Here is a 24,522-nt window from a genome sequence, read left to right on the forward strand (position 1 = left end):
ATAAGGAATCGAACATTCCTTTTAAAAAAAGGGGGAACGGAATCTGGGTCTCTGGCATACAAAACATGTGCTTAGCCCATTGAACTATCTCTCTGGCTCAGTAAAAAGGTTTTTAATTTATTACTGGGTTCATAAACTTGACAGAAATCTCCAAGGACCTCCATATCCCACAGAAAAGTGAGTCAAATTGAGATCCGGTAACAGTGAGTGATAAAAAAAATAGGGCTTGTGGGAATGGTGGAGTATTATTAGTAGCCCTTGAACTGGCAGCATGAAAGGAGTGCTGAACATTAGAGTCCCATATTAAGCCAGGATCCTTGGAGAGAGCTAGTGCTCCCTTATCAATAGGACCCCATGGCCCTCAGCAGGAATTTATATACTTTCTCTCTGGTAAGAAGCATCTACAATTTAGGTCCCTGGAAGTTCCTATTACATAAGATCAATCAACTATAATAGGGAGGCAAAACAGAACAGGAAAAACAAAGAAACAAAAACAAATTAAAAAATCCCTAAGAATTCACTTAACCGCCAAGGAATCCAAATATTAGAATTGCTAAAAATGGACTGAGACTATGATTCATGGAACAAAGGATGAAATAAGGTGCTTATCTTGTGCATAGCTGACCCAGGTTCAATCCTTGCATATATAGTTCCCTAAACACTGCCAGGAGCGATCCCTGAGCACAGAGCCAGGAATAAGATGTGAGCACAGCCACGTGTGGTGCAGAACACAAACAAAACTAAACAATAAAAAGAAAGAAATGACAAGGAGATTTGAAAAATGATCACTTGTGAGTCTGGAGTTATAGCACAGGGGTTAACACTCTTGAAGATGTCCATTGTAAGTCGTGAAACTCTATGGTCCCCAGAGTACCACCAGAAGTGACTCCAGAGCACAAAAGGACCACATGAAACTGAGAAATCACGACCATCCTGTTATTCGTCGATTGCCTCGAGCAGGCCCCAGTAATGTCTCCTTCATCCTAGCCCTGAGATTTTTAAGAAAGTGCTATATTCAAGGCTCTTTAGGAGAATGAGACCCATCATTGTTACTGGTATTTGGCATATTGGGTACGCCACGGGGAGTTTGCCAGACTCTGCTGTGTAGGCAGGTTACATTCGGTAGCCTGCCAGTTTGTCCAAAGTAGGAATGAGATAATAAGATGTCATAATAAGATGTGCAGTCTCCTGCCCCCGCGCCTGGCTGTCCTCGCCAGGGCCCCTTGGAGGGGAGCGGGTTGAGCTTTCCTCCCCGCCCCGACCAGGGCTCCAGCAGCCGAAGACCTCCAGGACCAGCCACCACCATGCTGAGACCACTCTCCGCACACCTGAAGGTACTGGCAGAGGAACAAAGGCAAGTCGGTCCCGCCCAGGGCTGAGATCTCCAAGCCTACTTGGATCGGGGCTGAGCATCCTCCACCTAGATCCTCCGAATCCCAGTAGGCGGGGGTCACACCCACCAACTGGCCCCCTGGCGCCGTGTAATCCCATCAACGGCCAATACTCAGAGACTATAAAAACCAGCTCCCGGAACCGCGCGACCGCGAATGCTGAGAAACTGAGAAATAAAAACAATTTTTTAAAATTTGTTTTTGGGTCACAGCTGATAGTTCTCAGGGCTTACTCCTGGCTTTGCACTCAGGGATTACTCTTGGAAGGGCTCAGGGGACCCTAGGAGATGTGAGGAATCAAACCTGGGTCGACTGTGTGCAAGGCAAGCATCCGACCCACTGTACTATGTCTCTAACCCCTAAAAACAATTTTTTGAAATTAAAACTTAACAGTTTAGTGTAGCTAAAGAAATAATTAGCCTAGACAATATACCTGGAAAATTACTCATAAGAAAGTGGAAATATGGGGGTAAGGCCTTTGCTGGACTTGCATGAGGCCAACCTTTGTTCAGTCCCTGGAATTGCTTCGTTCTTCCAGCACAGTAGCAAGTCCTGAGCACAGAGCCAGGAGTAGCCTCTTAGTATTGCTAGGAGTTGTTCAAAACACCACCACTACCACCAACAAAAAAGAATCACTCTTAAGGTGGCATCAAGAGAGATTAAAGATTAAAAATGATAGGACATATTTAATGATTGAAATTTTAGAACAAGAAAACCTAACACTGAGAAAAGAACGGATGGAGTTAAATAATCCACCCATTGTCTCTGAGGAAAACAGCACAAATATTCCTTAAAAATAAAGGAACTAAATACTATATGATCCAGATACTTTACTTCATTTAGCCACAAAATATAAAACCACTAATTCTGAGAGATAGCCTCACCCCTGCGTTCACTGAAATGTCATTTACAGTAGCTGGGATTGAGAAATAACCCAAATACCCACTGATAAATAAATTAATAAAGAAGCTGTGGTATATATACATGTGTATATATATATGGCATATGGTATATATGTGGAAAACTGTCCAGCAAATTTTAGAAAAGGTAAAACTTGACCATTTGCAATATGGGTGAAATTTGAATGATTTCAGAACTCAAGATTTGTGGAAGATCAAGAAATAAAACAAATGAACAAAACAGCAAAAACAAACTCGGAGGATAAGATCAAATGGTGGATATAAGAAAGGAAAAGTGGGAGGAGGTGGTAATGAGGTAAAAGGAGTCAACTGAAATATTTTGTGGTGATAATGTAACACACACAGGTGCCAAACTATAAAATTGTTATACCTGATACCCTAGCAACATTATAAATCAATGTTGCTTCAATAAAAGATTCAGGAAGTGCAAACATTTTTTAACAGACACACACATATATACATACATACATACATACGTACATATATAAATCCAAAAGATGAAAAAGTGATAAAGACAAAAGACAGATCACCTACAAGGGGATGTAATGTGAGTCATCTCAGCCACCAGCGGCAGCCAGAAGACAGGGGAAAAATAATGACTGTCAACCTAAAATTTTGAACACAGAAAAACTATCTTTCATGAATGACATTACAGCAAATATATTTTTAGATTAAACAGAATTTGAGAGAAAGTTTGTCATTATCTAGTATTCAGTAAAGAAACAGCTAAAAGATATAAGGATCAAAATTATCTCAAAAAACTAAATTAAACTAAGATGCTCCTGCACCTCAAAGGAAATGATGACCAGGATAAAAAGATTGCCTATGGAATGGGAACAATTATTTACTCAACACCCATCCGATAAGGGGTTAATATCTAAGATATATATCACGGTCACAGTTCTCCCGTTGTTCATCAATTTGCTCGAGCGGGCCCAGTAATGTCTCCATCGTGAGATTTGTTGTTACTGTGTTTGGCATATTGAATACGTCACGGGTAGCTTGCCAGGCTCTGCCGTGCGGGCGAGATACTCTTGGTAGCTTGCCGGGCTTTCCAAGAGGGGCGGAGGAATCGAACTCGGGTTGGCCATATTGGCTGCACGCAAGGCAAACTCCCTACCGCTGTGCTATCGCTCCAGCCCCGAAGATATATATATATATTTCCTCAAAGAAGAAATGCAAATGGCCAATAGGCACATAAAAAATGCTCTGCATCACTAATCATCAGGGAGATGCAAACCAAACCAACAATGAGATATCATCTTACACCACAGAAACTGGCATACATCAAAAAGAACAAGAACAACCAGTGCTGGTGCAGATGTGGGGAGAAAGACCCTTATTTATTGTTGGTGGGAATGCCAACTAGTCTACTCTTTTTGAAAAACAATATGGGCATTCATCAAAAATCTAGCAATACTGCTCCTGGGAATATACCCTAAGCGCTCAAAAACACAATGCAGAAAAGCCATCTGCACTCCTATGTTAATTGCAGCACTATTCACAATAGCCAGAATCTGGTAACAACTCAAGTGCTTGAGAACAGAGACTGGATAAAGAAACTATGGCACAACTACACAATGGAATACTACTCAGCCGTCAGGAAAACTGAAGTCATGAAATTTTCTTATACATGGATGGGTATGAAGAGTATCATGATGAGTGAAACAAATCAGAGTGAGAGGGACAGACAAAGAATGATTGCACTTATTAAAAACAAAAAGCATAGTATGAGAAAAATACCCGAAGACAGGAGAAACGAGGACCAGGAGAATAGGCCCATGGTAGGAAGCTTGCCACTAGGGGAGGAGGGAGGCCAGGATAGAGAAGAGACCACTATGACAGTGATAATTGGAAATGATCACTCTGGACAAGAACTGAGTGCTGAAAGAAGGTGAAGTGATATACATAACTTTTCAGTAACAGTGGGCAGGAGCGATAGCACAGCAGTCGGGCGTTTGCCTTGCGTGCAGCCAGCCCTGCAGAGCCGGCTTTGATTCCTCCGCCCCTCTCGGAGAGCCCAGCAAGCTACCGAGAGTATCTTGCCCATACGGCAAAGCCTACCAAGCTCCCCGTGACGTATTCGATATGCCAAACACAGTAACAACAAATCTCAAAAATGGAGATGTTACTGGGCTCGCTCGAGCAAATCGATGAACAACGGGAGGACTGTGTTTTGTTTGTTTCAGTGATAGTACTGCAAGCCACAGTGCCTTAAAGGAGAGAGAGAGACAGAGACAGAGACAGACAGAGAGACAGAGACAGACAGAGACAGAGAGAATGAGAGACAGAGACAGAGAAACAGAGACAGAGAGAGACTGAGACAGAGAGAAAGAAGAGACAGAGAGAAAGAGAGAGGAGAGAGAGCGGAAAAGTAACTGCCATGGAGGCAGTCTAGGGGTGGAGTGAGAGGGAAACTGGGGACATTCGTAGTGGAAAATGTGCACTGGTGAAGGGATGGATGTTGGAACATTGTATGAGTGAAACCCAGTCAGGAACAACTCTGTAACTAGGGGAGGAGGGAGGCCAGGATAGAGAAGAGACCACTATGACCACTGTAACTATGTATCTCAATTAAAAAAAAATGTTTGCAGACCTTTCTGAAATCCAAGAAGGAAAGATGAATAAAATGGTGAAAAGGGTATGAATAAGAACCTGGTCTGTATTTAGACAATTATACTAATACCAATAGTTATTATAATGGGTAGGGCTCAAGAAGGATAAGACTAAAATATTGTGAGTGAGAATTAGAAGGATAGTATAGTGTGTACGGTGTTTGCCTTGCCTGTGGCTGCCCCATGTTTGATCACTAGTACCACATATGGACCCCCAAGGGCCACCAGGAGTGACCCCTGAGTAAGGGGTCACTTACAGGAGTAAGCCTGAGCACAGCCAAACCCTCTACTACTCCCTGTACTCTCTAAGTCAAAATATTATACATATGCCAGGAAAGGGTGTTTGAAGTTAAAGTGTGTAATGTTATAAAAGATGTTTAAGAAAATTTTTGTTGGGCAGGTATGAGCCGGGGGTGTGGGGGCGACTAAAACCTCATGGGAAGGGGGGCGTTCTGGTCCGTCCTTCACGCCCTACCGAGGTCACCAGTTGCCCCCCACGAGCGGCTTTCCAGCACAGCCACGGCCCCAGAAGCACAAGGACTTAATGCAGAACCCAGCAGCTTGGAGCAGAAAAGTGAACGGACTATGCATTGATCCAGGCCATCAAGTCTGCCGGAGGGGAAAGGGTGTTGCCCCAATCGCCCTCTCCTCTCTGGAAAGAAAGATGGCGGCCACATGGGAGCCTTGTGGACAGCAGGTATGAGCCGGGAGTGTGGGGGCAACTAAAACCTCATGGGAAGGGGGGCGTTCTGGTCCGTCCTTCACGCCCTACCGAGGTCACCAGTTGCCCCCCACGAGCGGCTCTCCAGCACGGCCACAGCCCCAGAAGCACAAGGGCTTAATGCAGAACCCAGCAGCTTGGAGCAGAAAAGTGAACGGACTATGCATTGATCCAGGCCATCAAGTCTGCCGGAGGGGAAAGGGTGTTGCCCCATTCGCCCTCTCCTCTCTGGAAAGAAAGATGGCGGCCACATGGGAGCCTTGTGGACAGCAGGTATGAGTCGGGAGTGTGGGGGCGACTAAAACCTCATGGGAAGGGGGGCATTTCGGTCCGCCCTTCACGCCCTACCGAGGCCACCAGTTGCCCCCACGAGCGGCTCTCTAGCACGGCCACAGCCCCAGAAGCACAATGACCTAAAGCAGAACCCAGCAGCTTGGAGCAGAAAAGTGAAAGGACTATGCGTTAATCCAGGCAATCATTTCTGCCCAGAGGGGAAAGGGTGTTGCTCCCTTCCGCCCTCCTCCCTCTGGAAAGAAAGATGGCGGCCACATGGGAGCCTTGTGGACAGCAGGTATGAGCCGGGGGTGTGGGGGCGACTAAAACCTCATGGGAAGGGGGGCGTTCTGGTCCGTCCTTCACGCCCTACCGAGGTCACCAGTTGCCCCCCGCGAGCGGCTCTTCAGCACGGCCACGGCCCCAGAAGCACAAGGACTTAATGCAGAACCCAGCAGCTTGAAGCAGAAAAGTGAACGGACTATGCATTGATCCAGGCCATCAAGTCTGCCGGAGGGGAAAGGGTGTTGCCCCATTCGCCCTCTCCTCTCTGGAAAGAAAGATGGCGGCCACATGGGAGCCTTGTGGACAGCAGGTATGAGCCGGGAGTGTGGGGGCGACTAAAACCTCATGGGAAGGGGGGCGTGTCGCTCTGCCCTTCACGCCCTACCGAGGCCACCGGTTGCCCCCTGCGAGCGGCTCTCCAGCACGGCCAGGACTCCAGAACACAGAAACCAATTTCTTAACTATCTGACTTTCAGTAGAAATACTTCCAGGGTCAATAGGTAAAAGAGCAGAAATCCAAAACCAACATTTAATTCTTGAACCCAGCCGTAGAAAGCAAATCACTTCTCAATGCTTTTTCAGCATGTCCGATTTGGGGGGGGGGGTAAACTCTAAATAATAGTGGTGAATCTTTTATTGAAACAATGAATCTAATCAAAGCACATAGAGTGTTAACTAGAATTCATCTGCCTCACAGGGACGGGGAGGGGTGGGGGGTGGGGTTTTATTGGGGTTCTTCATGGTAAAAAATAAGTATTGGTAAAGGGAAATGTGTTTGATATTTGCATGACTGAGACATAAACCTGAAAGCTTTGTAACCTTTCCCACAGTGATTCAATAAATAAATAAAAAAAATTTAAAAAAATTAAAAAAAAAAGAAAATTTTTGTTGGTTAAAATAGTATCATAAAAGTTCAAAAGAAACCACAAAAAGAGCAGAAGTAGAGGATATAAATCTCAAATCAAAGAATGAAATCTAGAAATAACATTTCCCACTCCTCAAGAAAAAGAATCCTCCCCCCGTTATAAATTTTTAAAGTGAGAAAGGAAAATATAATCACAGAAATGGAAAAAATACAGCAATAGAAACAAACTCACATAGTAATGTTCTCATAAAATGAAAGTCAACTAAACTCATCAGACGACAGACATGGCCAAACAGTTGAAAAAGAACTTAAGCTATGTCTATGCGACAGACCAAAAAGGAAAAAAAGGAAAAAAATCACATAAAACACAGGACTTGAAAAAATCAAAGCAAAAGTATGGAGTTAGATATTTTGACAAACACTAACAAAAATAAAGAGGGATGTCTCTAACAATAGACTAAAAGCAATTAGGGATTGGTGGGGGTCCTTCCATAATGATACTGGTTGCATTCACAAGGAAAATATGATTCTAGGGCAGGCTAGAGATAATTCAAGGCTAGAGCACACGATTTGCATATGGAAGCCCCAGGTGCCATCCCTGGCATGGCATGTTCCTTTGAGCATCACCAGCCAGCTAGGAGCAACCCCTGAGACCAAGTCAGGTGTGGGCCACATTCCCCTCCCTCCCGGACCAAAACAAAACAGAATTCTAACAGTGCACTGATTAAAGTAGCCTCAATACATATAAAAACCACTGACGATAACAGAAAGAAATGGGCTATCACAGCAGGAAGTTTTAAACAAGTCTCTCTGTTGTTCTTTGATCAAGATTATGATTCGAATCAGACAATTAGCTCACTTAATGTAATGGGCATTTATTTATATACTGATAGTTTCTTCTTCCATCATCTCTGTGACCCTCCGCAGAGATCTGGGCCTCAGTTTTCTCACCTGCAAGATGGGGATAATACAATAAACAGTGTTTTCTTCAGATCTAAGGAGTCTACAGTGACAAGACCCACTATTATTCTATTTCTAGGAAGAGGAGAAAAACTGCCAATTTAACGCAGCCTGCCAATTGTAGGTCACATCCCAATTTCAGTGATGTGAAAATGGGGGGAAACTTGTGATTTAGACTCTGTTACATCCTCCATCTCAGCTGGACAGCTGCGATGGCTTAATAGCCCATCTTCGATGAGACGGTGTAGGAAAAGACAGGCGGGGTCTGCCCTCCGCCCCTTCATAACTGCAGTCGGCTAAGTCCCTAAAATTGCCATAACCAGCATAAACCAGCAGCAAAAACCTGAACAGTGTTTGTTTTCAGTTTCTTCACAGCCTTGTGTGTTTTGCTTGGTACCCACACCTCAAAAGTAGCTGCTTTGTTGGTAGGGAGGAGTACGGAAACCTCAGCATCTTTGCAAGAAAATAATAAAAAAGTAGCCAACAACGTGTACCACCTGAGAGATAGTATACGGGGCAAGGTGCTTATGTTGCATACAGCAAACTGGTATTCAATCTCTGGCATCCAATTTTACCCCTACCCCTGACCCCCAACAGGAGTGATCCCTGAGCACAGAGCCAGGACTAAGTCCCAAGTATCAAGTGTGGTCCAGATACCAAACAAAGAAAAGAATCCATCACCCCCTCTCCTCTCCCCGCACCATCAAATCGACCAGTTCTCCAGGTGAGTAGGACTGAGGATCAGGCCCTGTAAGGAATAGAATAATACAGGAAGGGAGGGGTCACCCCCCCCCAACTTACACCCCTCCCCTGCCACCTCTCCTTCCCCAGAGCAGAAGTGTTTGGTTCTGCCTGAGTGTGAGGTGTGAGGTGTGCATGGGACTGTCAAGGAGGAAGGGGTGCGGCAGGGGAGCGGCAGGAAGGGAGGGAAGGGGGTCTGGTGGGTCTGCCCCTGCCCTTTGTAATAAGCAGAGCTTGAATTAAGCCAGGGCACAAGGCAGGCCTGCCAGCCTTTCCAACCCTTGAAAAATCGGGGAGAAGAAAGGCTTAAAAGAAAGTGACCCGGGAGAGGGGCTACATCTATTTTCTGAATGGATGAAAAATTCAGACTAAAAGGAGCTTTGCTGTTTTCAGCACAGGCAATTTTAGGGACTTAATTATATTACTATTTTGGAATGGCTTTTTATAAATATTCTTAACTGCTTTGTGAAAGTCAGGGTTCCTTTTTTTAAGTGCTTTAAACAATAAACTTCAAAACAAAACCAACAAACAACAAAATCCAAATAAGTCTAAAGCTCTTTGATGAGGGAAGACTTTGCGCCCTTGCTGTACACACAGATGCTCCTGCCCTTTCCAGGGGCCCATCCCAGCGTCTCCTCCCAGGCCTTTCCAGAGTCCCAGCAAGACTATGGCTCTGTATAGGCTCACACTTCCCAGAACACTTGCATCTCTCTGGGGGTGCTGGTTACTCACCCAGTATCCACTGGCGGGGGAGTGTTTGTCCCTCCAAGGACAGTGAGATCTTTAAAAGCTGAATTCCCTCTCACTGGGTGTCAAACAGTGAGCTGCAGGGCAAATTCATGTGGACGCTCACTGAGGAACAATTCTTTTTAGCACACTAAGACAAAGTGTGCTTTTAGGGATTCTTTCCAAAACGGCACATGCTCCTGGGACAGGAATCTGCTTTTGATTAAATATAATAGTCTTGTTGGTGTATACTTATTTTTAACATATTTTACTATATGTGCAAGATCTTATTTGAGGCATATTTCTGTTGTTGCAGTGGAATCATTTCAATAATGCTATTAAAAATCTCTACGGTGGGCTGGAGCGATAGTACAGCAGGTAGACAGCTTGATTTGCACACGATAGTACAGCAGATAGACAGCTTAACTTCAAGCGGCTCAGGTTCGATCCCCGGCACCTCTTCCGGACCCCAGACCCTATCAGGAGTGATCCTTGAGTGCAGAGCCAGGAGTAAGCCCGGAGCACTGATGGCTGTGGCCCCCAAACTAAGGAACAAAAATCTCTAAGGTAATAAGTGTCATCTTTCTGAAAAAATAACCAGTCACCTCCCTTTTTACTCCGATGCCAGTGGTAGATTGCTCCTACAACTAACAACCACACAGGTGGCATAGAACAGGCAGGTGGATGATGTGTCAGGAGTGTTAGATGTCTTGTGCTAGCCTCACTGTGCTGATACCCAGAGGGTGACTGGCTCTAGGGATTCATTTTTCCCTTCCCATTTCCCACCCTCGGGGGCCAACCACATTCCTTGGCTCATGTCTCTTTCCTTCTTGAGAGATTTCCAAAGCCTCTAATGATGGAGTGGGGTCCTTCTCACATCACACACGCTCTTCCCACTATTAAAGATCTGCGATTACATTGGGCCCACTTAGATGATCCAGGATAATCTCCCCATATCTAGGTCCTTAATTCCATCTTGTCTGCAAAGCTCCTTTCACCATATGAGAAATCGTAGTCACTGGTCTGGGGATTAGAACACGACATCTTTGGGAGGTCATTATTCTGCCTCCAACACCGCTAACACCTGTCTGTGCATGTGTCTGTCATGACTTGGGGCCCTCAGACCTTTGAGCTGTCAAAAGAATCTGTGAGTGAAATGAGGTAGGCAGCAGAATTTTTGCTGTGGCTTATAGCTTCCCAGAGGCAGGGAGGAAGAGATTCAAACGCAGCAGTGAGACATCTTTGGAAAATCAGCCATACACTGGTGAGTCACCTTTTATAGGAAAGTTTGAAGAATGAGTTTTAAAAGCTCTGGCTTTGGCTACAGCTCATATCTTATTAGTATTCAAAATCAGGGGCAGTCCATGCTTAACCACAACTGAAGCACTGGCACACCAGAATCATTCATCCTAGATACCAACGACAATGAATCTCGGGGTTAAGGGTGAACCATTTAAGAAATATATTTTGCAAAGGAGGCTTTAGAGGAAGTTCTTTTAGAGCTTGAATCCAAAGGTATTGAAGTTCCTCAATCCAGTTTAACAGCAGCCTTCTCATTTGTAGATGTGGATATAGACGATTCACCCCTTCCCGGAATCATCAGATCTAAACTGATAAAACTCAGACTCTGAAGCTCACGTGGCTGCACACATAGTAGGTGCTGGAATAACTGTTGGATTTAATAATCCCAAAGCTTGCCTTTCCTTTCTAGCCTGAGGGCAAATAGAAAAAGATTGAGATTGAAAGCAATTTGGCAATACTTCGTAAGATATATGAACCTTTCCAGCATTTTCATTTACTCACATCTGTCCTCGGGAACTATTTGCACATGCGTGCAAGGATATTTGCACACCATGGGAAGGACACACACTATACCGTGTTACTTGCAATGGCCACAGGTTAGAAACAGTGGGAATGATGCTTGAGGGGCAGCAAGATGAATATAGTTCATTCACACTAAGCAAATGCAAAAACCAAGCTACATCTAGATGTTCAAACAGTGAACGTATCATGTGGTGAAAAAAGCTAATTTAGGAACAAAATACATAGCTTAACACCCCCCTGCCAACTATGTATTTTGTAAATACATATATATGCATATTTCATACAAATGCTTATAACTACAGATATCAAACTGAAAACAATTGTTCTGGGGAGTTGTTCTAGATGGATTCTAAGTGGGGGATGGTAAAGATGATTTTTTAACTTTGTCTATAGTTTGTGAATTTGTATGATAAAACGTGTTTGTATTATTAAATTGCAAAATCAGTCGCTGTCCTCCCGTTGTTCATTGATTTGCTCGAGCGGGCCCAGTAACGTCTCCATTGGAGACTTTGTTGTTACCGTGTTTGGCATATCGAATACATCATGGGGAGCTTGCCAGGCTCTGCTGTGCGGGCGAGATACTCTCGGTAGCTTGCTGGGCTCTCCGAGAGGGGTGGAGGAATCGAACTCAGGTCGGCCATGTTGGCTGCGTGCAAGGCAAACGCCCTACCACTGTGCTATCACTCGGCATTTGGTTTGCAAGCAGACAATCCTGGTTCAATGCCCAGCACCACTTATGGTCCCTGAGCACTGACAGGAGTGACCCCTGAATACAGACCCAGGAGTAAGCCCTGAGCATTGTGGCCCAAAATTTTCATGCTGTCCTCTCCTCTAAAGACACTGAATGAAGCAATTGAACATTTAAAAATAATGTCAAAATTGATGACCAAATCAATTTAAATGCTATATTTTACAAAGCAATGGTTTGAATTGAAAGTTTAACAATATTTTAATTTCTTAAAAGTGTGTTTTGCAGTCAGAGAGAGAGTACAGAGGGTAAAGTGTTTTTTTTACATGAAGTTAACCTGAATTCAATCCCCTGTGCCACATATGGCCCCCCAAGCCCTGTCAGGAGTGATCCCTGAGCACAGAGTTAGGAGTAAGCCTTAGTACCATTGGTGTGGTCCTTAAACAAAACATAAAGTACATTTTATGTATTATAGTAGGTGTTTAAATATTATATATTCAAATATATTTATTTTGATACTATACCCATAAATATATCTATGCACTGCATGTATCAATACTGTCACTGTCACTGTCCCCCGTTGTTCATCGATTTGCTCGAGTGGGCCCAGTAACACTGTGAGACTGTTACTGTGTTTGGCATATCAAATACATACTTTTAAAATAAGTGCTGGTTTGATTAAATCATTGATAAATGTTTCACTCTTCTATTTATGATAGCAGAAATAACTCCTATATGATAATGATTAATCTGGTAATCGAATCCAGTTTGCCTTTTAAATAATTTAACTTTAGTAAATTAAAAAAGTTTTCTGAGATAGTTAGAAAATTAAGAAAGGGGGAAAAAAAACCCAGAAACACTGCTTTCGGATATGTAGCTTCCCTTTAAATGAAACCTTTCCAAGTGTGAAGACTGCGTTCGGGTTTTACCAAATGAATGCTCTTTGTGTCGAAAATCGGATCTAAATCGTGATTTGAACTTTACAAACCACAACCATCTTTCCATTTGAGCAAACTCCTGCTGAAAACTGACCGAGTAGGGGGGATTATCTCAGACCTCTGGGGATAGCCCAGGAAATAAAAGCAGCTCTAAAGGAATTGTGCGAGATTGACTCAAACAGGAATTCCTTTCTAGAAGCCACGAGGTTGTAGATTGGGTGTTTAGTGCCATGGAGAAAGGGGGGAAGCCACGGGTTTTCTATTGGTCCAGGGAGCCAGTCCTGAAGCCCTTGCGTGGGCCGAGCGTGTGCTGCCGTCTCCGGGGGTGATCAAATCCGCCCCTCACCCCGCAGGGAGGAGACTGTCTGCTGACCGCAATCATACACCTGCCAGTTCCCAGATAAGCCCTCCACATGCCCAGGCACTCACCCCGCTGTGGTGGAGGAGCCGAACCTGCCCCCTCCCTCGCCTGTACCCGAAGAACAAAGGGCAGTCGGTCCTTTCTCCCCTCCTGAGTCAGATGCACGCACACGCCTTCCATCACAATTAACTCAACACAAACTCGCCGGCCACACACTCAAAATCAATGTCATCAATACCCAGAACGAGGATACCAAAAAAGCAAAACAAACCTATTCAAAGAGTAAACACTCAGAAGCAACAGGACTCCTCCGGTCAGACACTGCAAGGTCAACCGCAGAGACGAGTTCAAGTGCAGGGTGGGTCTCATCAACTGAAGAGCCGCCAGGATCCCGATCCCCAGGGACCCCAAACCCAGATGCCTTCAGAGACCAGGCTGATGAAAAGATCCATAAGATACTAGAGAGGGGCTGCTGTCAGGAGCTGGACCGCAGGTGTCCCAGGTAAAAGCATTTACATTCCCTTCTTTTAAAAAAAATTTCAGTGCTAGTGTTGCTCTCTTAAACAGAGCCTGCCATCAAAGGGAGAAGAAACAGACTTAAATAGGGGCGTGGGGGTAGACGAGTAGAGTAAGAACAGAGTAAGAATCAGCATTAGCAAGGTTGCCAAGGAGTCCACAGGGAATGAAAGGCCGGGCCCAGAGCCCAGTGGTCATTATTTGTAAGGATGGCGACCCACTTGGTTTCTATCTTCAAAGGCAATAACAAGACTAAAGTGAATAGAAGTGGCTTAAGCTGTAATGTGAGGGATTCAAGATTAGTCAGATAGATGCTTGACATAAGTAATTGAGCTGGATTACAAAAAAGATCGCGAACATTCCCTTGGAAAGCTCGAAATAAATGGAGCCTCTGGAGGCGAATAGTGTGGCCTTATTGGAAGGCAAGGAGGGGGGGAGGGGTGTGGGGGGCTGAATGACCTCCCAAGGTCCTGATTTAAATATGTCTGTAGAGTCAACCCCTGGTTATCCGGTCCAGAGAAGAAGACAGTGACAAATCATCCTTAGCTGAAGATAATAAAAAGTTATATTTGCCTTTGGAATGTATTTTGGTACTTAAATTAGAGCGTGTCTTTCGGATGCTCTGAGAATTCACAATGCTTCACCACAGCCACAAAGAAGGCCTGACCTGGAGCTGGGAAGCTGCCCAGTTTTGCCATCCTGTCCTCCACGTAACTCTTGTGATTTGCTGGGGGAGCAATATCTTCTTTCAAAAAAAAAAGGCCAACTTATCCCCTTCTCAAAAAGAGGCTGCCTGGCTCCTCCCTTCCCTGGGAACAGAGACACCCCAGTCAGGCTGGTTGACACCCAGCATGGCCTACTGTTGTGTCTAGATGGCTCCAGAGTGCTGCGGAACCCGCAGGAAGCTCAGCCAAGCTTAGGTGTCCACTCTAAACAAACCACAGATGAGAGCTAACCTCTCTCCCATAGAGGACACAAGATACAATGCCTGGAGTCTCTTGGAGAAGCAAGAGAAAAAGACTTCACGGAAAAAGAAGCTGAAATGAAGGCTAGAAAGAAAGACATTGAGTAGGATGGAGGCCTGTCCTTGAGCTCAGGCACCAAGACCAAAGGAGAACATGGCCAAGGGGAAACTTGAGCGCTGGAGAGATTGTACAGAGAGGAAGGCACTTGCTTTGCATGTGGCTGTCCCAGATTCGAGACCAACACCCCATATGGTCCCCTGCTCACCATCATGAGTGATCCCCGAGCATTGCTGGATGTGAGCCTTGAGCACCATTGGATGTGGCCCCAAATATGAAGAACTAAAAAAATAAGGGGAAACTTGAGAAGCCCCCAAGAAGAAGTGAGGAGAGTTGCCTTGTTCTTTGTCTTCTCAGGAGGCTGGTACATCCAAGCCAGAGGTGGTACCGCTCAGAACATTGTGGAAATGGAGCCAGGTCTTCCCACTGGAGAGTGGAAGATGGGGGCTGACTCTGGGAGCAGGGCTGGCCAGGAAGGCCCCTCTCTCATTCAGAGCAACTGGTGGTCTCAGCATTGGACATGGCCAAGTTACTCAGAGCCGGAAGACAGCTTAAATGAGTTCTATCCTGGCACTATATGGCCCTGCCCTCCTAGCACCATGGGGTTGGTCCATGGTGATGCCCAAGCATGGACCACTGCCCTGGGCACTGCTGGGGAGCAGCCTTGGCCCTGAGCCTCACTGCTGGGTCTGGCCTATATTTAAAAGGAAGCTCACTCTGGCCTTAGGGTCGTTGCAACCCTTTCTATCTCCCCCCACACCCTTTCCCATCATACCCCACTCTTTAGCTTTCCCTCAGGAAAGCCCAGTCCTGGACTGTCTAATTGGAATGTGGCCATATAATAAAAGTGAAGTGAAATGAAAAATTCAGCTCTTCAGTCACAGCGACCACATTTCAAGTGCTCAGCAGCCACCTGTGGCCAGTGAAGAGACACCCCAGGGAATAGCGTACACATGGGTTGCTGATCAGCACAGGTCTTAGCCAGGAAGTCTAAGACCTGGCACCCTCTCCTGTCCGCAGAGTAGTGGAAAAGGAAAAAAGAGACCTGCATGCCCCCCACCCCCATGTCTTTCCCACCCACCATTCCCATGGGTTCCTACGCACTGCCCCAAGTGGTCAGCAGGGGTAGATTGCCCTGAGCCCACTGTTACAGTTGAGGAAAGTAGGGATGCACTGGTAACTCACTCATGCAAGGGTCACAAACACGGTGGTGAGGTGGGAATAAGAAACAGACTCTTCCATGCCCAGCCCTTCCCACCCCCCGACTTTCCATGATCACGTGTCATGGCTGCCGAGAATGTGATAGGTCAGTTAGCTTGTGATGAGCATCCTGAAATGCTCCGGATTCCCAGACCCAGAGCTGTGGGTCTCTCCCATTAACCGAAAGACAGTGCGATGACTAACCTCTGTTCAATGCAACACGGAAGCTCCAAAGTGAGGGAGCCTTGGGGTTCAAATCCTGGCAGGCTCACTTCCATTGCCCTGACAGAGGCTAAGTGGTTACTGTCTCAAGAGTCCCGAGTTCCTTTTCCTGTACGCACACCTCAGTGTTGGCAGAAGGATTAAATAAGACAAGTATGAGAATGGCTCAGTGTGCTGCCTGGCCTAGAGTAGCCTGCCCCCACGAATGATCATTGTCAATGGTGACTGTTAGAATTGGTAAAGCCCTAGCAAGGGCCCTGGCTGGCAGAGGCGGCAGGACAAGCAGGCGTCACTACCTGCCCATCTGATAGATGGCACGTTTGACTCTCAGTGAGCAGGGATGGACTCAAGGTCAAACCGCTGGAAAGCTGTCGATCTAGGGGAGGGACTTAGCACTGGAAACTGGGAATCTTCCACCTCCTTCCTTCCCCCTCCCCCTTTGGCTCCAAAATGTTGCTTCTCACGGGAGAAAGGAACAAGTGCACCAAGGCATGGATTCCAGGAAATATAGCTATCCTTCTTCATTCCTGTCTTCCTCCCTCCAGACAAGCGCTATTTTCTTAGTCTGAAGCACAGTGCCGTAAAAAGGTAGCGTTGAATAGGCATTTCTATCATAATTCTCAGTCCTAAGCCCCTCTTCCTAGGAGGCCCTAGCACCCCTATGCTGACGAGAGAGTAACACCCGTGTAAAGAGGCTTAAAGAAAAGAGAGCCTTGGAGCGCAGTATTCAGCTTCTCCCCACCCCCACATCAGAGACTTTTATGCCCACATACCCTTTGTCCCAGTTCACTGCTACAGCAAGGGCAGGGACTCAGTATCTCGCATCCCCAGCCCAGCCCAGCCAAGAGTTCGCCCAGTGGGAACTTGTGTCATTGCAAGTCCCCGAATCTGGGGGTTACTTGTTACTCAGCCTCAAGCCTCATCCCAGCAAAAGCTTATTAATGTATCTACCAGACGCACAGTGGAGCCACTTACCCTGCCACCACGATTTCAAAGTCCCCATCATGGTCCACATCAGTGACAGCCACACCATAGTTGAGCTGGGTGGGGTTGCTCTCATAGTCGGGGGGCAGCACCGAGTTGGTGACTGCCGTGAACATGGGCTCTGCCCGCTGGGACCCTTCCATGGTGGGCAGCAACCACAGCAGCAGCAGGAACAGAAACATCCTGAAGATCTGGAACCAAAAGGTACAAGGGTGATGCAAACATCTCATCGCCGAAAGATCCCAGGCAAATCTAATGGGGGCAAGGGAGAAATGCTTTTCTCTCCTGTTCATGAGGAGGTGCGGGGTCAGCTGGGGGAGGAGGCGCTTTGAAATTCCTAAGCACCTTTTCTCCTCCCCCTCCCCAAGTCCCTTCCCACCGTGCCTTATCATCCTTATCCACCTAACTCTGTTTTTTCTTTTTTTTCTATCACTCTTGAACATGCCACAGGATGCACTTGTTCGTTGTGTTTATTATTTATTGTCTGTCTCCCGCTGCTAGAACATAAACTCCACCAGGACAGGGATTTTTATTTTGTTCTCCAACAGGGCCCAGCACACAAAGGCACACAATACGTGCATCCTGAGTGGTGAGCCAAAGAATGATCGTGCAGGAAGATGCAGGCCTCTCCCCTACTCTGGGAGCAAGGCAGGGGGAATGAAGAAAATAACAGATGTCAAACAGACTAGGGGAAGCATGAGACCCCCCCAAACACACACACACCCTGAAAATCCAGGGCTAGAACAACGGTAGAGACAATGAAAGATGATCTTGCTGTGGAACATATCCTGAAGGTCACCTGCAGGAAATCAGGGTCCCCCAGCCCAGATTTCTCTAGTGGTGGGGGAAGGAACGTTGCTGGCCAAACCAGGAAGCAGCGAGTTAGGGAATGTATTCCAGTGGGATCTGGCAGGCAGCTCATCATTCATTTGGAGAAATTAAACCATTGCATGCGTGTTTTATTATAAATTAATTATGTATAATCCATTGTATAATTCATTATTATATCTCTAACATAACTCAGGGTGTTGCCAAGCAGCCTGGGGCCATGGGAGCTGGTGGCAAGCACCCAGGCCAAGGAAGTGGAAAGACTCCTCCCCTCCTTGTGCGAGCAGGGGAGCCACTGAGAACGCTACAGATGGTACCACCCGGAGTCTCTGCCCGCAGGCTGAGACTCAGAACTCACAGAGTGTTCTGGAAGGCTCTGCTGGAACAAGTCCCTCCCAGACTGTACGGGTATGGTCCCACAAGCAAAGCAGAGCCTCCCTGCCTTCAGAAGGTGGCAACCCCTTACTGATGGAACTTTCTCTGCTGACAGCCGGGAGCAAGGCAGAGTGAGGTTGATGTCTTAATGAGCAGATCTGAAAACTGACTCCCCAGATAGGGATGTTTGCCACTGCCAGAGAATGAGCTTGGTCTGGTTCAGGACCCAAAAGGGTGGAGGCAGGGCCTTTGCACCCCAGCTGATCCAGGAGCACCTCGAGTGCCTTGTGGAAGAGACTGGCAGGAGACACAGAGGGGAGGGTGGTAATTGCAGGACAGTCTTGGGGAGCCTTCCTGGGCAGGGGGTTCTTGTAGCAAGTTCAAGGAGCTGACATTGAGAGTGGCAGGGGAAGGGTCAGTCCAAATTACAGCTGTCTGAACAAGACAGCCCATTCCACTGGGCTCTCTCATCACCAAAGACACATACATCACTGCAAGAGTTCAACTGGGAAGGTTGCTTAGTTGGATAAAGAAAACTCATAACTAGATTAATGAGCATCTGGTGGGGTCAGGAGTGAAGCTAACGAGTATTTCACAACCGGGGTAGACATGTTGGAATGTAGCACGGGTCTAGAGTTCCCAGGACTCTCTAAGGTCTGACCTCCACTGGCAAGATGGTAAATGGATTTCAACTTGAGAGCAAATCCAATTGATTGCTGTGGCTTGGAAGAATATTGTGATCAGCTTACAAAGTTGGCAAAGGACAAGGGTGAAAAAGTGGTGGCGGGTGTTTCTTCTCCAAGCCAGTCTGGTCCTCCTGAGAGCTACGGCTGCCTTTTGGGAGGCAGGTTCTACTGCAATAATAAAGGCTCTTGCGGCACTTTTTTCAGCAAGGGATGAGGGGTAAGAATCATGATCTTGCCTCTTGTTTTATGTGTCTTGTTTTTCCTTCGCTTTTTAGGTCACACCCGGCAATGCACAGGGGTTACTCCTGGCTCTGCACTCAGGAATTACCCTTGGCAGTGCTCAGGGGACCATATGAGATGCTGGGAATGGAACCCGGGCCGGCCGCGTGCAAGGCAAATTCCCTACCCGCTGTGCCATCGCTCCAGCCCCCATGATCTTGTCTCTTGAATTGTCCCTTTCTTATGAAAAGCAAAGCTTGACTGGAGCCGAATGCAAGAGCGAATGGCTCTGCGCTATCCGTCTCCAGAGAAGTGACCTGAAGCATGATGGAAAGGAGACAACACACCTGTGGGCCTCATCTCTCCTTTGCTGGGTGACCTTGAATGTGTCACAGCCCCATCAGTCCCTGCTTTCTGCTCCCAACTGTGGGCTGGGGGATGCATCTCTAAGGATCCTTTCTGGCTCTAGTATTCTATGGTGGATGAAAGGATTTTTCTCAGCACCAGGCAGTGCTCAGGGGTTACTTCCAGCTCCGTGTTGAGGGGACGGTGCGGTGCTGGGGATAAACCCAGGCTCCAGCATGCATTGCGTGTCTTCTTGCCTCTCCTCCATCTCCCAGTCCAGGTCATTTTCTAAAAAGCAGATTTCCAATGTTTCTTTTTTCTTCCCAGCTTCTTTGATAAATTCTAGACTAACCTGTGGGTTTTCTTTTCTGGGCTTATTGCACATATTTTGAGTAAAATGGCTTTTCAGCAGCTTCACAGGGGTCCAGGCCAGAGAAGAACCTAGAGCATGAATCCATGGGGTATGGGCAGCACAGTGGGGGGTGATGGGGAGGGGGGAGGGATCAAGGATGAGTACACTTTACATTTCATCTGTCCCCTGCCCAACACACCCAGTGTACTACTGGGACTGCTCAGTACCCACCCCCAAAGGGAAGCTGTATTGCTGGTGGATCAGAAAACAGCTAGAGGGGAGGATCTCAGGGGGGAGATTTCCTGTCTCAGGGCTCAGCTAGAGGCATCGTTAAAATGGCCCTCTTCATCCTGCCTCTTCATGCTGACTACTCAGAGGGGTCCCCAAACTTCCAGCAGCAGTAGCATGGGGGACCATATTACAAATGCAGGATCTTGGGTTCCCTCACTCACACCTGATCAGCGTTTTAACATTTCAGGTGAGTCAAATCCAGGTCAAGTTTGAGAAACCGCTCCAGTTTTGCTGTGTGTTGGAATTACTTGGGGAGCTATAAAAAATTCACACTAGTCTGATCTGATTGATCCAGTAATATATTTTTTGGTGATGATACCAGACTACAGGTGACAAAAGAAAAAAATATATCGACAAAATGGGCTAGCTCCAAAGGTAAAACTTTTGTGCATCAAAGGATGCCAACAACAGAGTGAAAAGAAAAGCCATGCAGTGGGAAACAATATTTGCAAGTCATCGATCTGATAAAGGATTGCTCTCTAGAATACACAAAGAATACCAGCCAGTCAGTGACAGAAACAACTCAATTCCAAATGGACAAAGAACTTGAATATACATTTCTCCTAAGAAGGTATGTAAGTGGCCAATAAGTCTATAAAAATATGTTCAACATCACTAACCAATGAGGACATCCAAATCCATACCACAGTGAGATAAAGAATGTCTCTAATGAACAACAAAACCTAGAAAGTTGCAATTGTTGGTAAAGAGGTAAAGAAAATTGTCCCTTGGAAATTGTCAAAGGAAATAGAAAATGGTGAAGCTACTGTGCAGAATGACTATGTAGCAATTCCTTAAAATATCTGAAGTTTGGAGCTGGAGCGATAGCACAGCAGGTAGGGCATTGGCCTTGCATGCGGCCAACCCAGGTTCGATTCCCAGCATCCCATATGGTCCCCTGAGCACCACCAGGAGTGATTCCTGAGTGCAGAGCCAGGAGTAACCCCCTGTGCAATGCCAGGTGTGATCCAAAAAAAAAAAAAAAAAGCAAAAAAAAAATCTGAAGTTCAATGGCATGCAACCTAACAATTCCAGTCTGGGGCTGCATTCCAAAGAACGACTATGGGGCCAGGAATGTGGCTCAGTAGTAGAATGCATGAATTACATGCCTCAGTGCCTGAGTTGGACCACTGGTTCTGCAAAACAGGAAGAAAAAAAAGAACCTAGTTGTCCATCGCCTTATAAGCGGCCAACATGGCCGACCCGAGTTCGATTCCTCCGCCCCTCTCGGAGAGCCCGGCAAGCTACCGAGAGTATTGGATATGCCAGACACAGTAACAACAGTCTCCAATGGAGACGTTACTGGGCCCGCTCGAGCAAATCGACGATCAACGGGAGGGCCTTTACCTTTACCTTACCTTCCCAGGAGAATGGGTGGACAGCAGAACAGATAAACAAAATGCAGTATATGCATATGGCAGAACTGATGGTTGCTAAGGAAGGTGAAAAAGGAATACAGGGAATTAGTGTGGAAGGAATGTGGAATTTCAGTTTGGGAAGAGGAAATAGTTCTGAGGATGAATGTTAGAGATGGTAGCAGAATGTGAATATATTTCCTAGTACTTTGAAATATGTAATGTATATATCAGTTTATAAATGTTTGAAATGTTATTTGGTTCAAATGTTAAATTTATGTTACAAATATTTTCCACCAAAAAGAATCCCAAATATTTTGATGAAGGGGTCTCATCCCAAGATAACTCCACTTAATTTGAGTGCAGAAGAAGCATCCGATTCAAAACCTTCCCATGTGACTCTAATGTGTTGTGGAATTTGAGAAACAGTGTTCTCCATCAGTGCCTCTCAAAGTCGAATGTGCACAGCTATCTCCCGGTGATTTGTTAAAATGTAGATACTGATTCAACTGGACAGAAAAGCCCAAGAGTCTATATTTCTAACAAGTTCCCAGGTTCCATTGATGTTGCTGGTCCATAAACACCATAGTGAATAACACATTTCTATGCAATCACTCCCAGAACGAAGAAATCAGGCTAGAGTGCAGAACAAAGGTATGAGATTAGTTCCAGAACGTTCTCCTTTGCTTCTAGAGTTAAAGGGTTGAAATCAACTGGAACTAATCAACTTCCCACAAGGTTGCAGCCTCTGTGTATCATGGTGTACTCAAAATGGGCCTGTTTTCAGATCAACATCAAATGATCACAACTGATACAGGGTGACAAAGGGATGCTGACTACTCTGAGTTCTGCAAAAAGTGAGGAGAAGAAGGGAAGGAACCAGAGCAATTAAGGTCAAGGAGAAGAAGGGATGCAAACATGGAAGGCCAGAATCCAGAAAAAATGGGGACTGGGCAGGAAGTTCAGGCCCTGCGAGAGATGGATGCCAATGTGTGTTCCAACATCATGAAAACACGTGCCACTAGTAGGTGCTCAACTAGTATCGCTCAAATGGGTGAATGAGAATGGGAATTAGTAGATATTACCGGCAACCTGTCACACCATTGTTTTGAAAACACTTTTTCCTCTCTCCAAAGCAATGCTTTTCCAATGGTAACACATCTCCATTTTACCAAATCACCTGCGGTATAATTCTGCATCTACATGCTGCCTCAGCTGCTTCGAAGCTCTCAACCCTTGTTGCCCAGCAAAATCACAAGAGTGTTTAGAGTTCAGTTTCTGCCCTACTCTTTGCCCAATTTCTGCTCTAATTGGCTGGGGTCGGGCTTGGGGGAGGGGTATCTTCTGTCGCTTCCTAGATGACATGCTTGGCCAGTCTGGAAGGAGAACCTTAGTCCCAGCCTTGGGGTCCCCAATTGGGAAAGTAAGCTGCTATCTGATTTGAAGCGAAAAATGTTTCTATTACCCAAATTTATCATCACCTTGTTGAATTATATGTAGAAAATCTACTTAGTGAGAGTCCAAGAAGAGACGGCTGAATGCAGAGAGAGCTGGGACTGGCTCCAGCAAAGGGGCAGAGGGTGCCCAAGGGGCCTCACATTTCACATGGCGGGTTCAGGAAACTCGCCGTCCTACCCTGAGAACACATGAATCTTTGGGGGAGAATGTGGAGAAAGGTTAAAAACAGAATTAAAAGAAGGCTGAACTGATTTTCTCTGTGTTTGGGAATGCGTGTAGCTTGGCACATACCAGGCATTTGAGCAGTGGGAGCAGCCCTCAGAGGCAGGGGTGACACTAAGGAGCAGGCAGTGGAAGTCACTGGACACCCAGGAGCCACACAGCCCTGAGGGGCAGGTGAGATGCCAGAGCAGAGCTTGGCAGAGAGAGGGTCCAGGGTCTGAGTCAGCCCCAGGCCTTAGTAAGTAATGTGGGAGAGAAGGGAGAGCGCTCTGGCAGAGGCTGCTCCTGCAGGGAAGGGGGAGAGAGAAGTTGCTCCTGCCCGGGAGAGGGAAAGAGAGGGGCTGTCCTGTGGGGGGCAGGGGGAGGGGCTACTCCTGTAGGGGAGAAGGGAGGAGAGGGACTATTCTCACAGGGGAGGGGAGGGGAGGGGAGGGGAGGGGAGAGGAGGGGAGAGGAAATGCTGCTGCAGAGGATAGGGGAGGAGCTCAGCTGCTCCTGCAGGGGAGAGGGAGGTGACAAGCTGTTCTAGCAGGGAAGGGGAGGAGAGGGGCTATTCCTGCAGGAGACTCGAGGGGAGAAGAGGCTCTCCTCCTGCAGGGTAGAGGGAGGAGGGGGGTGCTCCTACAGGGGAGAGGAGAGGGGAGGAAAGGGGCTGTACCTGCAGGGGAGAAGGAAGGAGACAAGCTGTTCTTGCAGGGGAGAGGGAGGAGATGAGCTGTTCTTGCAGGGGAGGGGAAGAGAGGGGCTATTCCTGCAGGAGACTTGAGGAGGAGAAGAGGGGTTGTTTCTGCAGGGTAGAGGGGAGGAGAGGGGCTATTCTTGCAGGGGAGGGGAGGAGAGAGGCTGTTCGTACAGGGGAGAGGGGACAGGAGGAGCTGCTCCTGCAGGGGAAAGGGGAGATGAGCTGCTCAAGCAGGGGAGAGGTTGGAGAGGAGATGCTCCTGCAGGGGAGAGGGGGGGAGAGAGGCTGTACCTACAGGGGAGAGGGGAGAAGAGGGGCTGCACCTGCATGGGAGAAGGGTGGAGAGGAGCTGCTCCTGCAGGGGGAAGATAGGAGAGGCTGCTCATGCAGGGGAGAGGCAGAGCAGGGCAGGGAAGACTCTTACCAAGGAGAGATGGGCCAGGATTACGTTTCAGGT

The 24,522-nt window shown here is 46.8% G+C and overlaps 1 protein-coding gene across 1 annotated transcript in view; it reads right to left on the minus strand.

Moving 5' to 3' along the window:
* The window catches only part of CRTAC1 (cartilage acidic protein 1), a 152,988-nt gene that overhangs the window by 116,638 nt on the left and 11,828 nt on the right, over positions 1–24,522 (minus strand). The window contains exon 2 of the mRNA XM_056120585.1: positions 17,244–17,443. Within this exon, the coding sequence (XP_055976560.1) occupies positions 17,244–17,434 (191 nt within the window). The 5' untranslated portion in view covers positions 17,435–17,443. The remainder of the gene's footprint in view (positions 1–17,243; positions 17,444–24,522) is intronic.

Source organism: Sorex fumeus, unplaced genomic scaffold (genome assembly GCF_029834395.1).
Source record: "Sorex fumeus unplaced genomic scaffold, SorFum_2.1 ptg000043l, whole genome shotgun sequence".
NCBI classification, from domain to species: Eukaryota; Metazoa; Chordata; class Mammalia; order Eulipotyphla; family Soricidae; genus Sorex; species Sorex fumeus.